General features: G+C 50.7%; 1 protein-coding gene across 3 annotated transcripts in view; it reads left to right on the plus strand.

Moving 5' to 3' along the window:
• Nucleotides 1-11,586, plus strand: part of DNPEP (aspartyl aminopeptidase) — a 36,516-nt gene that overhangs the window by 9,134 nt on the left and 15,796 nt on the right. For 2 of the 3 annotated variants that reach the window (XM_018554917.1, XM_018554918.1), the window contains exons 2-8: nt 3,733-3,823; nt 6,320-6,408; nt 6,489-6,602; nt 6,689-6,814; nt 8,694-8,818; nt 9,067-9,163; nt 10,319-10,426. In XM_018554917.1, the coding sequence (XP_018410419.1) occupies nt 3,733-3,823; nt 6,320-6,408; nt 6,489-6,602; nt 6,689-6,814; nt 8,694-8,818; nt 9,067-9,163; nt 10,319-10,426 (750 nt within the window). Of the gene's footprint in view, nt 1-3,727; nt 3,824-6,319; nt 6,409-6,488; nt 6,603-6,688; nt 6,815-8,693; nt 8,819-9,066; nt 9,164-10,318; nt 10,427-11,586 lie in introns of all 3 variants that reach the window. The other variant, XM_018554919.1, reaches the window with a different exon arrangement.

Consider the following 11,586-nt stretch of genomic DNA (forward strand, 5'->3'; position numbering starts at 1 on the left):
CCCTCCTCTTGAGAGAGACTACAATAGATTTGTTTTCCATTACTATATTTTGGTATGGGGAGGGGGTGGCCCCTTTTGGTTGGGGGCCCTGGGGCAACCATCCATTTTGCCCCATTCTAAAGTCAGCACTATTTGCCATGTCCTATCTCGGGGTGACTCACTCGCCCTATTGTAAGGGAAGGCAACCTTGGCAAACCGGCTGTGCTGAAACTACAAATGCCATCATGCATCTGCCTCTGGGAGTCGTGGCTGTCAGATTCTTGCAAAGCCACGTGGGACTTGTAGTTCCACAACAGCTGGAGGGCCGGAGTTGCCCGCCCCCAGTCTTAAGCTGACCATACACTATACAATCTGATTCACTGACCCAGATCGGGAAAGTGGAAGAGAGCCGCAATCCTTTCTGCATGCTTGTTGCAGGTCAGATGCATGGAAGCACATGGGTGGGTTGGGCAGCCAGACAACTAGCATTTTGTGCTTATTTATTCTTGTCTTGTGATTATTATTGTTAGAGAGGATTTATATAGCGCCAACAATCTTCACGGCGCTTTACAATATAAGGACGTTGAATGTAACATTGACACACACACACACACCGCACACAGGAGCATAGATGGGTCACTTTCTTAGCTGATGATTCATGTCTGTGGTCAGATAAGGTGAGATAATGACATTAGATGTCGCTGAGGCTGAAGTGCATTACAACCACTGCGTGTCAGCTACATGTAGCTACCATGGGGCGAGTGAGGCACTCGCCTCGGGCGCAGCCAAGGCCGGCCTGGCTGCGCCCCTGTTGCCATGGTGAGCACAGGACGCCATTGGCAACAGGGGCGCCAGGAGGCCAACACAGCCGCGGCTCAGCAGTGAGAAGGAGAGCAGCACAGGCTCCAGCTTCTCCTCTGATCCCCGCTGCTCTCCCCCACCTGTATGGGCAGAGGACTCTGTGTCCTCAATCTCTTTCTATTTCAAAAGGGTAATGTCAGGGGTCTGTTTAGATACCTAAATATTTCATGAAGCCCCCCAACAGTAATAAAAAACAGTAATATTAAAAAACTAGAAAAAGCCCCCCCTCCCCACCAAACACACTCATGCACACATATTACTAGACCTGTGCAAAGACTATACATTTGTTTTGGATGAAACGGAAACTAAAAATGTTGTCATTGGTTTCATCAAACAAAACAAATTTTGATGCTATTTTGGATTTGGCCACCAGCGCATCCTGGAGGCGGGGCACGTGACATCGCATACTGCACACATCTGTCGGGGGGAGGGAGGGGCACAATTTTCTGTTCTTGCCTCGGGCACAAAAGGAGCCAAGCTACGGCTCTGATGCTGTGCCATACTTGTAATGTGTCTTCAGTCTACGAATGTCTCCTGATGCGTGTCCCCGCCCATCTCCAGTAGCATACCTGTAGTCCCCGCCCATCTCCAGTAGCATATATGTAGTCCCCCCACACAGCACGTACAGGAGCATGGACGGGACACCTTCCTAGCTGATGATTCATGTCTGTGGTCAGATAAGGTGAGATAATGACATTAGACGTCGCCGAAGCTGAAGTGCATTACAACCGCTGCGTGTCGGCTACATGTGTATGTGTGCGTGTCTGTGTGCGCTCATATGGCATTTGCAGGATCCTCAATATTCCTTTAAAGGAGAACTATGGGGTTAAGGCTTTTCCCCATAGTTCTCCTTAGGGTAACGGGAGGACACAAACTAGTGTCCTCCCATCACCCTAGGCTCAGTATACCGCGAGCTACTGCCTCGGTATACTAAAGGTGCCCATACACCTTACGATTATCGGACGATAATCGTATGCGATCGACTTTTCGTCCGATAATCGTATGTGTGCATTGCAGTGTCCGACCGACAATACTGTACAATCGTACGACTTTTGACGGTCAAGCATGTTTGAAAACTTTGCTAGATCGTACGATTGTCGTAAGGTTGCTGGCGTTTCCGTCCGTCAAAAGTCGTACGATGTACACTGCGCTTGCGCTAACGAAAATACGGCAAATCAATTACCGCATTTCGTCCAGGTGCTTTTGGTTAATTACGGCTAAATGATTCTTGCGATCATCGGGGCAGGATGGGGCTGCCGTACGAAAATCGTACGACTATTCGATCATCGGACAAAAAGTTTCGTCCGATAATCGTAAGGTGTATGGGCACCTTAAGACGCCGCAGCTGAAGCGGATCCCGACAATTATGTCTGGATCCTCCCAGCTGCGTGACTGACAGCTGGCTCTGCCTATCTAGAGGCAGAGCCAGCTGTACCCGCCCCCTACCCCGTCCGTTCCACCAGTCAGCGCTGGCTGATCGGAGGGGGGAATCCAGCCCCTCCCCTGTCACGGCAGAGAGCCGTGACAGGATCGAGAGGTGAGCGGGCGCCGGTATGTGTTCGCTCACTTCCCGATCTACTGAGCCGACCTGTGACAGTCTCATTGTCACAGGTCGGCTAGAACTATGAGGTGAGTGAAAAGCCCCCACCTCATAGTTCTCCTTTAATGTGAACCTGCACTTTGGCTGGATTAAGCAAACCCTTTTGCAGTTTGTGGAAAGCCCGGTGTTGGTTGGGGACAGGTGACGCCTTGTTTTACACAGAGCACTGATTGGTGCCAAAATGGCCCATTGCCAGGACCAAGACCTGCCATGTGTCACTTACAGCTGAACTCCGAGATAAGCAAATAGTACAAGAGTCCTGTGTATTCTTCTGGAATCTCGGTGAGCTTTGTTTCTTCCAGATCTGTGCAGTAATCCAGTGTGAGGGTTAACAAACAGTCACTGCTACTCTCGCCTTTTGCAGGGTGACTGGTCTTGTCTCCGCCCCCTCCTGTAATAAAGACCGGCAGGGCCGGTGCTAGGATTCTTGCCTAATGTGACGTCACATCTTTTGCCCTGAGGAAGGGACCCTGTGTGGCCCCGAAACGTTGGCTATTTGACTATTGTGACACGTATGTCCAATAAAAAGAGGACTTATCTATTTGAAATCATTTTGAGTGCTGGTAACCTATTCTTTCTACTTTGTGCATTACACGGTGCCATTTGTGGGAGTTACTGCAAGCACCTCATCTCTATTGGCCAGGACTGCTGAAAGATGTGCGGAGAGCACCCTCACCAACTACAACGGGATCCTCTGGCAGTCGCCGGCCAGCTAAATTAGGACCCCACCTGGAGCTCCTCCCACTGGACCAGCGCTGACTCGCCGCTGCTCTCCCGCACCGAAGGTAAGTGAAAAAAAACAAAAATATAGCGCAAACATCGGGGCATTTTGACAAGTACTTGTCAAAATTCCCTGTTTTTTCCGCCCTCACCCTGCAGCGCCCTCAGGCGGCCGCCTGACTTGCCTTGCGGAAACGCCGGGCCTGAAGACTGCTCACTGCTGCTCTCTCTCTTTAAGCAGGGTGACTGGTCATGTCCCCGCCCCCTCCTGTAATAAAGACCGCTCACTGCTGCTCTCTCTTCGTGCAGGTTGACTGGTCTTGTCTCCGCCCCCTCCTGTAGTTTTCTGTAGTGGGTGGGGCCTGCTTTTTTCTTGTGTTCCGAGTTGAAAGGGAACTACAGCCAAACCTGTGTTTTGCCGCTATATGTTGACAGCATCAGGGTCTCTGTTGTTTTGTGAGCTCCTGACATGCCTACAGGACAAACTCTCCTGCTGCCGCCCTCCTGGCGGCCATCTTTGATTTGTGTCATATGCAGCACATAAGATGTAACCTTTTTGATTTTTCTTGCAGATGGCGGCCATGAAGTGCTCACGGGACGCAGCTCTGGTGGCGGCCAAGGAGTTCCTGAAGTTTCTGAACCGTGGCGTGTCTCCATACCACGGTAAGTTCACTGTACGCCAGCCATTCCTATAAAGGGATTGAATGATGATGAAATCTAAAGCCAAGAACCAAAATGTAACATTATTATATACTCGTGATACATTTATGACAATATATCTTGCAGTTTACCGATCCTCAGATGTGGCGGCTGCATTGGTTTTCTCTTTCAGACTTTTACTCCCTTCACTTTTACCCGGTGATCCTGCCACTAACACACTTCCTGTCCTAGGGTGACAACACTCCCTGGCTGTGCTCTATTCATGGAGGAGCAGCGTTGTCCCTAGGACAAGAAATGTGTTAGGACTATAGAACGCCACCTTCTCTCTGTCTGTAATATTGTTCCGTAGTCCACATAGCCGCACGGGCAGGGAACACAGGAAGTTATTGGAACATCAGATTTCATGCAAGATTAACACAAAGCATTCAGTGGTATATATAACAGACCACATAGGAAGAAATAGGTAAAGTCACCCCCGCACTGCAAGGGTTAAGAACCATCTTGCCTGGAGTTCTTTTTTTAAATGATATCTATTACAGCGGAACCTTTACACTGAAAAATCAGATCCTACCAATGCCCCCCTCCATGTATGATGATTAATAATAACATGGACATGTCAGGTGATTGTGAAATACTTACACTTGCAGAACATTCACTTCCTGGTTCGAAAGGGCAAAATGACTTCAGTTTTGGCAAAGCAATGCATCCTGGGATCGCCTTGTCATCAGCAGAGCATTGCTGGGGAATCTCATCTGTAATCTCACGAGATCTCAGGGAAAGGCATTTTCCTCCCCTGAGATGATGTGCGTGGTCACATGTCCTAGTCACATGTGCCAGAGTTCCAGGAAGTAAATGGAGAGCTAGTAATCTGCCCTTAGTCATTACAATTGGCCGGGAAGCCGGGCGCCGTGTAATGACGCGGCACCCGGCTTTCTGATAGACCGGGAAGCCGGCTTCATGCTCCCTCGTCACCTCATGACAAGGGAGCATGGAGCCGGCTTCACCTAGTGACGTGAAGCATGGGGACGGTTTCCCTGCTAATCGGGAAGCCGGGTTACATAGTATTTGAGGTTGAATAAAGACAGAGGTCCGTCAGGTCCAACCTATTGCGTGTATGCGGGATGTGAGTCATTACACGTTGCCTGGCTTCCTTAAAGGATAATTAAAGCCTCGGGTGTTTTTGCTTTTATATATGAGGTGAGCAAGCAGTAGATCTATGCAAAAAGTGTAAAAAAACAAAACCGCTTTAACAGAGGTTAATAGTCACCTGTGTCTTCCCCGCGCGCTCCCGTCCGAAAATGTGAAAATTCTCGGGCGGCCGCAAAACATCTTGGGGGCGGACGCATGCGCAGTTCGGATTCTCGGCCGGGAGACGAGGAGAGACGCAAGGTAAGTCTATGGACGCGTGCACCTGCATGCAGACACCGTGGGACAGGAAGTGCCAGCAAGGACAGAGGAGTCAGCGGAGACCCGAAGGAAAGAAGGAGATCAGATTAAGAAGACATCATTTAAGGGAAGTGCTGACACTAACATTGGGGGGAGGGGAAAAAAATGTTTACTTCAATGTCACTTTAATGGGACTTCCGCTATCGGCATTCGGTATCGGCAAGTACCGATTATAAAAATATTGGTAGTCGATACCCAAATACCGGTATCGGTGCATCCTTACTCTTAACCCTTGCAATTCTCGATCCTGTCCCTGCAGAGAGCTGCGACTGTCACTCACTGCTCCCTGCAGGGATTCCCCCCCCCCCCCCCCCCCTCCCCCCCCCCCCCCCCCGCACTACAAGGGTTAAGCGCTCCTTTTTGCCTAGAGTAAAAAATAAAACAAGTTCTACTCCCCTGATCCTCGGAGCCGGCTTGCTCTCGGATCGCTCCTTCTAGCTGCAGTGGTCTAAGGTCCCTGAATTATCATGTTCTATACACAGTGCATAGGATGTGAGGACGCCGAGGGAGCTGCAGCGGAGGAGGAGACGGGCTGGTGGGAGCGCTGTCACAGTCGTGCAGCTCGGATAATTTTTTTGTTTTTGACCCTAGGCAAAAACGAGCAGTTAACCCTTGCAGTGCCGGGGTAGTCCCACTGCAAGGGTTAAGAACATTTTTACCCAGAGGCGGATCATGTCTGGTGGGAGGGGCTGGCTGGGTGTTGTACATGGCTTTCTGAAAACATCACAGCACACTGCCTCAGTACTCGTCTCAAGAGCCCCTAGAACAGGGGTGTCAAACTCCATTTAATCGAGGGCCACATCAACATTATGGTTGCCCTCAAAGGGCCTGTAAGACTATATAAGTGTATCTAATCTTTAGCATAATTGCCTCTGCATTCGATTATCACCGGTTTTAGTAATAACTTAATACCTAGATCTGAAAGTAGAAGTCTAGGAAATGGCGCGGTGGGCCGGATTCGGCCCCTGGCCCTTGAGTCTGACACATGTGCCCTAGAAGGAGTTATGCAAAGTGTAAATGTAATCTCTATAACTCGTTGTCTTCCCTCCCTAGTGGTTGAGGAGTGTAAGACTCGTCTGCTTCAGGCCGGATTCCAGGAGCTGAAGGAGACCGAGCACTGGGACATCAAACCCAACCACAAGGTAGGATCCCTTTCCCCCGGTGTCTGCCAACACTGGGCCCATTGGTGGCATTTATTTACCCCCCTCTGTCTCCTTCGTAGTACTTTGTGACCCGCAATTACTCCACTTTGGTGGCTTTTGCCGTGGGTGGCCATTACCAGCAAGGGAACGGATTCACCATCATTGGAGCGCACACGGACAGCCCGTGTCTGAGGGTAAGACGTCATCTCCGGGTCTCCTGGAGTCTTCCCACGTGTTATTGGGCGTCCCATAAATCTTCCTTGTTGTGGCTTCCACGCAGGTAAAACGCAGGTCGACTCGTGGCCAGGCCGGCTACCTTCAGGTTGGGGTGGAGTGCTACGGTGGAGGAATCTGGAGCACCTGGTTTGACCGGGATCTGACGGTGGCCGGGAGAGTGATCGTTAAGGTGAGAGCATGGCCGGCCTTCTTCTATGATTCAATGCGGCCAATCAGGATTCACATTACTGAACTCGCACCAAAACAAGATGGATTCCGAATCCCATTAGAGCTGGACTTGGCGCTTAGTGCTCTACTCCTTGCACTGCTGTACGGAACAGGCCTGTTGGCAACATACACTAAGGGGTCTTTTTTGTTTTTCCACCATTCCCCCTTCGAATATCTATAGTTGTTCATCTTGTGCGTAAGCGAACGTTCATAATAAATTTTTATTTTCAAGTTGAATAAATTGTGATGTAATACTCTGTTATGGCCACTAGATGGAGCTGAGGTGCATAGATCATTAAAGGAGAACTATGAAGTGGGTGCTTTTCACTCGCCTCATAGTTCTAGCTGACCTGTGACAATGACACTGTCACAGGTCGGCTCAGTAGATCGGGAGGTGAGCGAACATATACCGGCGTTCGCTCACCTCTCGATCCTGTCACGGCTCTCTGCCGTGACAGGGGAGGGGCTGGATTGCCCCCTCCCCGCTCCGAGCCTCCAGCGCTGACTGACGGAACGGACGGGGAGGGGGCGGGTACAGCGGGTTCTGCCTCTAGATAGGCAGAGCCATCTGTCAGTCACGCAGCTGGGCGGATCTCGACATCGATGTCGGGATCCGCTCCAGCTGCGGCGTCTCAGTATACCGGGAGCTGTAGCTCGCGGTATACTGAGCTTAGGGTAACGGGAGGACGCTAGTTCTCTGCCCACAAGTTCTCACCCATCCTCCGAGCCGGCTTGTTCTTCGACCGATCCTTCCGGCCTCTCTCCCCCTCCGCTGCAGCGGTCTAAAGTCCCTGAGTCATCATGTTCTATACACAGTGTATAGGATGTGAAGATGCCGAGGGAGCTGCAGCGGAGGAGGAGACAGGCTGGTGGGAGCGCTGTCACATTTTGCTCGGGGCTCTTCTTTAAAATGTTACTTGCTGTATACTCAGTTTGGGGGTAGCTGGATTCACTTCACTTTAAAGTATCTAAACCCAACAACAAAAATGGAATATATTGCAGATTACAAGTTCTCAGATGTGGCGGCTGCATTCGTTTTCTTTTTTCAGGCTCCTCCTCCTTAATTTTCATCTGATGTTCCCACCAGTAACACACTTCCTGCCCTAGTGCGACCACACTCACTCACTCACTGTACTGTCACCATAGACTGCACACCTGATCTTCCTGTCCTATGGTGACAACACTCGCTGTACTGTGTCTATGGAGGAGCAGTGCTGTCACTATAGACTGCCCACCTGATCTTCCTGTCCTAGGGTGACAACACTCACTGTACTGTGTCTATGGAGGAGCAGTGTTTGTCACCTGAGACTGCCCACCTGATCTTCCTGTCCTAGGGTGACAACACTACTGGACGAGAGAGAGCCCGGCAGCTGGACGAGAGAGAGCCCGACAGCTGGACGAGAGAGAAGGCGGCATACCTTATCTCTCCCCATGAACCTTGCCTCCTCCCTTTGCTGGCATCCATCACCACGATGGCCACTGGCAGTTACGTGCACGTCACTTGTATATGTAATGACATTCGCACCGGGTGACACCCGGCCTGGTGACACCGCTGGCCTTAAGGCCGGGTTATCAAACACCTTCCCCTTTCTCTTCTTCTCCATACCATGGGGGGTTCTGTAGTTCACAGGAACAATTTCACTTCTAACGCCTGCGCTCCGCAGGGTATTGTGTGATCTCTCGGTGAGCCCTTACATCGCTCTTACTGTTTTGGCTCACTACTGCCCATAGGTGGTCACTGTATAAAACACTGATGGCCCGGTCACACTGATGGCCCGGTCACACTGATGGCCCGGTCACTTTCTTTCCATGGGGACATCACCTCTTTTTGACTTTTTCAGGAAGGCCACCGGCTGCAGCACCGCCTGGTTTATGTGGAGCGCCCAATCTTGCGCATCCCCCACCTGGCAATCCACCTGCAGAGGAACATCAATGAAAGCTTTGGGCCCAACACTGAGCAGCACCTGTGAGTATAACCGGAACCTCTACAGCATTAGTGGGCAACTCCGGCCCTCCAACTGTGCTTTAACTACAAATCCCAGCATGCCTCTGCCTTTGGCAGTCAGGCCTGTAACTGTCAGTCTTGCAATGCCTCGTGGGACTTGTAGTTCCACAACAACTGGAGGGCCGGAGTTGCCCCACCCCTGTGCTCTACAGATTGCACACTCTGCTGTTTGTACACGAGATTTGTCATTTCCGAGCTTCCCGTTGCAGGCTGCCGATCCTGGCTACTTCCATACAAGAAAGTCTGGAAAAGGAATCCATGGATTCTGGGTCATCCTGCCACACCTCGGGAGGGACCCAGAACCAGGTGAGGCTGAGTGTCCATTATCTATTATATGTATATTATGAATCTTCTTATATTATATATATATATACAGTATATTATTGTGTTATCCATCATTTGCTTTGCCCTTGTGAGGGGGATACTAGATGGAGGAGTTCACACTTTAAAGGAGAACTATGAGGTGAGTGAAAATCACTCACCTCATAGTTCGAGCCGACGTGTGACAATGAGACTGACACACTTCGGCTCAATAGATCGGGAACACATACCGTCGCTCGCTCACTTCTCGATCATCTCCCTGCAGAGAGAATGATGACTGTCATTCACGGCTCCCTGCAGGGATTCCCCCCCCTGTCCGATCCTCCAGCACTGACTGGCGTAACGGACGGGGAGGGGGCGGGCACAGCTGGCTCTGCCTCTAGATAGGCAGAGGCAGCTGTCAATCACACAGCTGGGAGGATCTCGACAGCATTGTCGGGATTCGTCCCAACTGCGGCGGTCTCAGTATATAGCGAGCTGTAGCTCCCTATATACTGAGCTTTTGGTCGCGGGAGGACGCTAGTATATTTCCTCCTGTGACCCTTAATAGTTCTTTTAAGGGCCTCTTCCAGTGGTGTATTTATGTATTTGGCTGCCCTAGGCAAAATTCACAACATAGGCGTTTGACTACGGCCGCCCCCCCAGGAAGGTGCCGCCCTAGGCAAACGCCTACTTTGCCTCGCGGTAAGTACGCCCCTGGCCTCTTCACACCTATGCGCTTTGAGGAAAGCATTTTTAACACAGGTCAAAGCATCTACACAGGTTAAAGGGTAACTTCACTTTCCCAGGAAAATTTGGAAAAATTGAATTACTCTCCACCACCAATCTTCCATCTCCTTCCCGGCGCCAAGCGGGGAGGAGAGACCGGCTTTCAGCTGCTGTGACTGCATTCCCCCTTGCCCTTCTCTTCAGATCAACTGCCCGCCGGTCTCCCATCCAGTGGTCGGTAGCAATAAACAAGCCTGCTATTGGCTATTTTAAATTGCAGTAGCCAATAGCAGGCTGGCTATTGCTCCCGCCCCCACTGCCAGCTGCCAATCAGCAGAGGAGCGGACCTGAAGGAGAAGTTTCTTAGGGCGGGTAACCTCGGGGGTAACAGTCACCCTAATATACGTTTTTTGTTTTTTCCTCCTGATTCAGGCGGAGCGCCATCACTCTCTGCTGATCAGTTTGCTCTGCGACAGGCTCGGGGTGAAACCTGAACAAATCCTGGAAATGGAGCTGTGCCTGACGGACACACAGCCTGCGGTAAGTCTCCTGATGGATGAAATGAAGCTTGACACTGCACCACACTGACCGTACTACACTGTCTGCCAGGAGTGGCCACACTTGGGCCCAGTTGTGGTGAAACTACAAATACCATCCTGCCTCTGGGAGTCATGCCTGTGGCTGCCTGAGTCTTTGCAATGCCTTATGGGACTTGTAGTTCCACCACAGCTGATGGGCCAACGTCCGGCCACTCTTGCTGCATGTCTTAAGCTGGATGAAGCAATTTCGGACCGGTTCCTGACTGGCCGAAATTTGCTTAAGGGGGTGTGGCTCCATCTGCCGGCTCCCGTCTGAGATCCTTTCATTGAAAAAATCAAAGGAGACGGGTGGAAAGTTGTCAGCTGAACAGTGCCCTCAACCAATCAGATGCTGGCAGGGCCAACTACCAAAATACAATAGCCACAGCGGGAGATTCCAATATGAATGGAGGAATATGACAGTGTACACCCAGCTTATTACTGTACTACACTGCCAGTGTACACCCAGCTTATTATTGTACTACACTGCCAATGTACACCCAGCTTATTACTGTACTACACCGGCAGTGTACACCCAGCTTAATAGTGTACTACACTGCCAGTGTACACCCAGCTTATTACCGTACTACACCGGCAGTGTACACCCAGCTTATTACTGTACTACACTGCCAGTGTACACCCAGCTTATTACTGTACTACACCGGCAGTGTACACCCAGCTTTTTACTGTACTAGACTGGCAGTGTACACCCAGCTTAATAGTGTACTAGACTGGCAGTGTACACCCAGCTTATTACTGTACTACACCGGCAGTGTACACCCAGCTTATTACTGTACTACACCGGCAGTGTACACCCAGCTTAATAGTGTACTACACCGGCAGTGTACACCCAGCTTATTACTGTACTACACTGACAGTGTACACCCAGCTTACACACCCCAATGTACACTGACAATGGATGCCATTTAAAGTTCATGGGAGCACTGCCTTGCTTGTGATGTGATGTATGCCCTCATGTATGGTCCTACCACATATGCGCTCATGTATGGTCCTCCCACATGTGCCCTCATGTATGGTCCTCCCACATATGCCCTCATGTATGGTCCTCCCACATATGCCCTCATGTATGGTCCTCCCACATATGCCCTCATGTATGGTCCT

Source organism: Nanorana parkeri, unplaced genomic scaffold, assembly GCF_000935625.1.
Source record: "Nanorana parkeri isolate BGI_ZX_2015 unplaced genomic scaffold, ASM93562v1 scaffold178, whole genome shotgun sequence".
NCBI lineage: Eukaryota > Metazoa > Chordata > Amphibia > Anura > Dicroglossidae > Nanorana > Nanorana parkeri.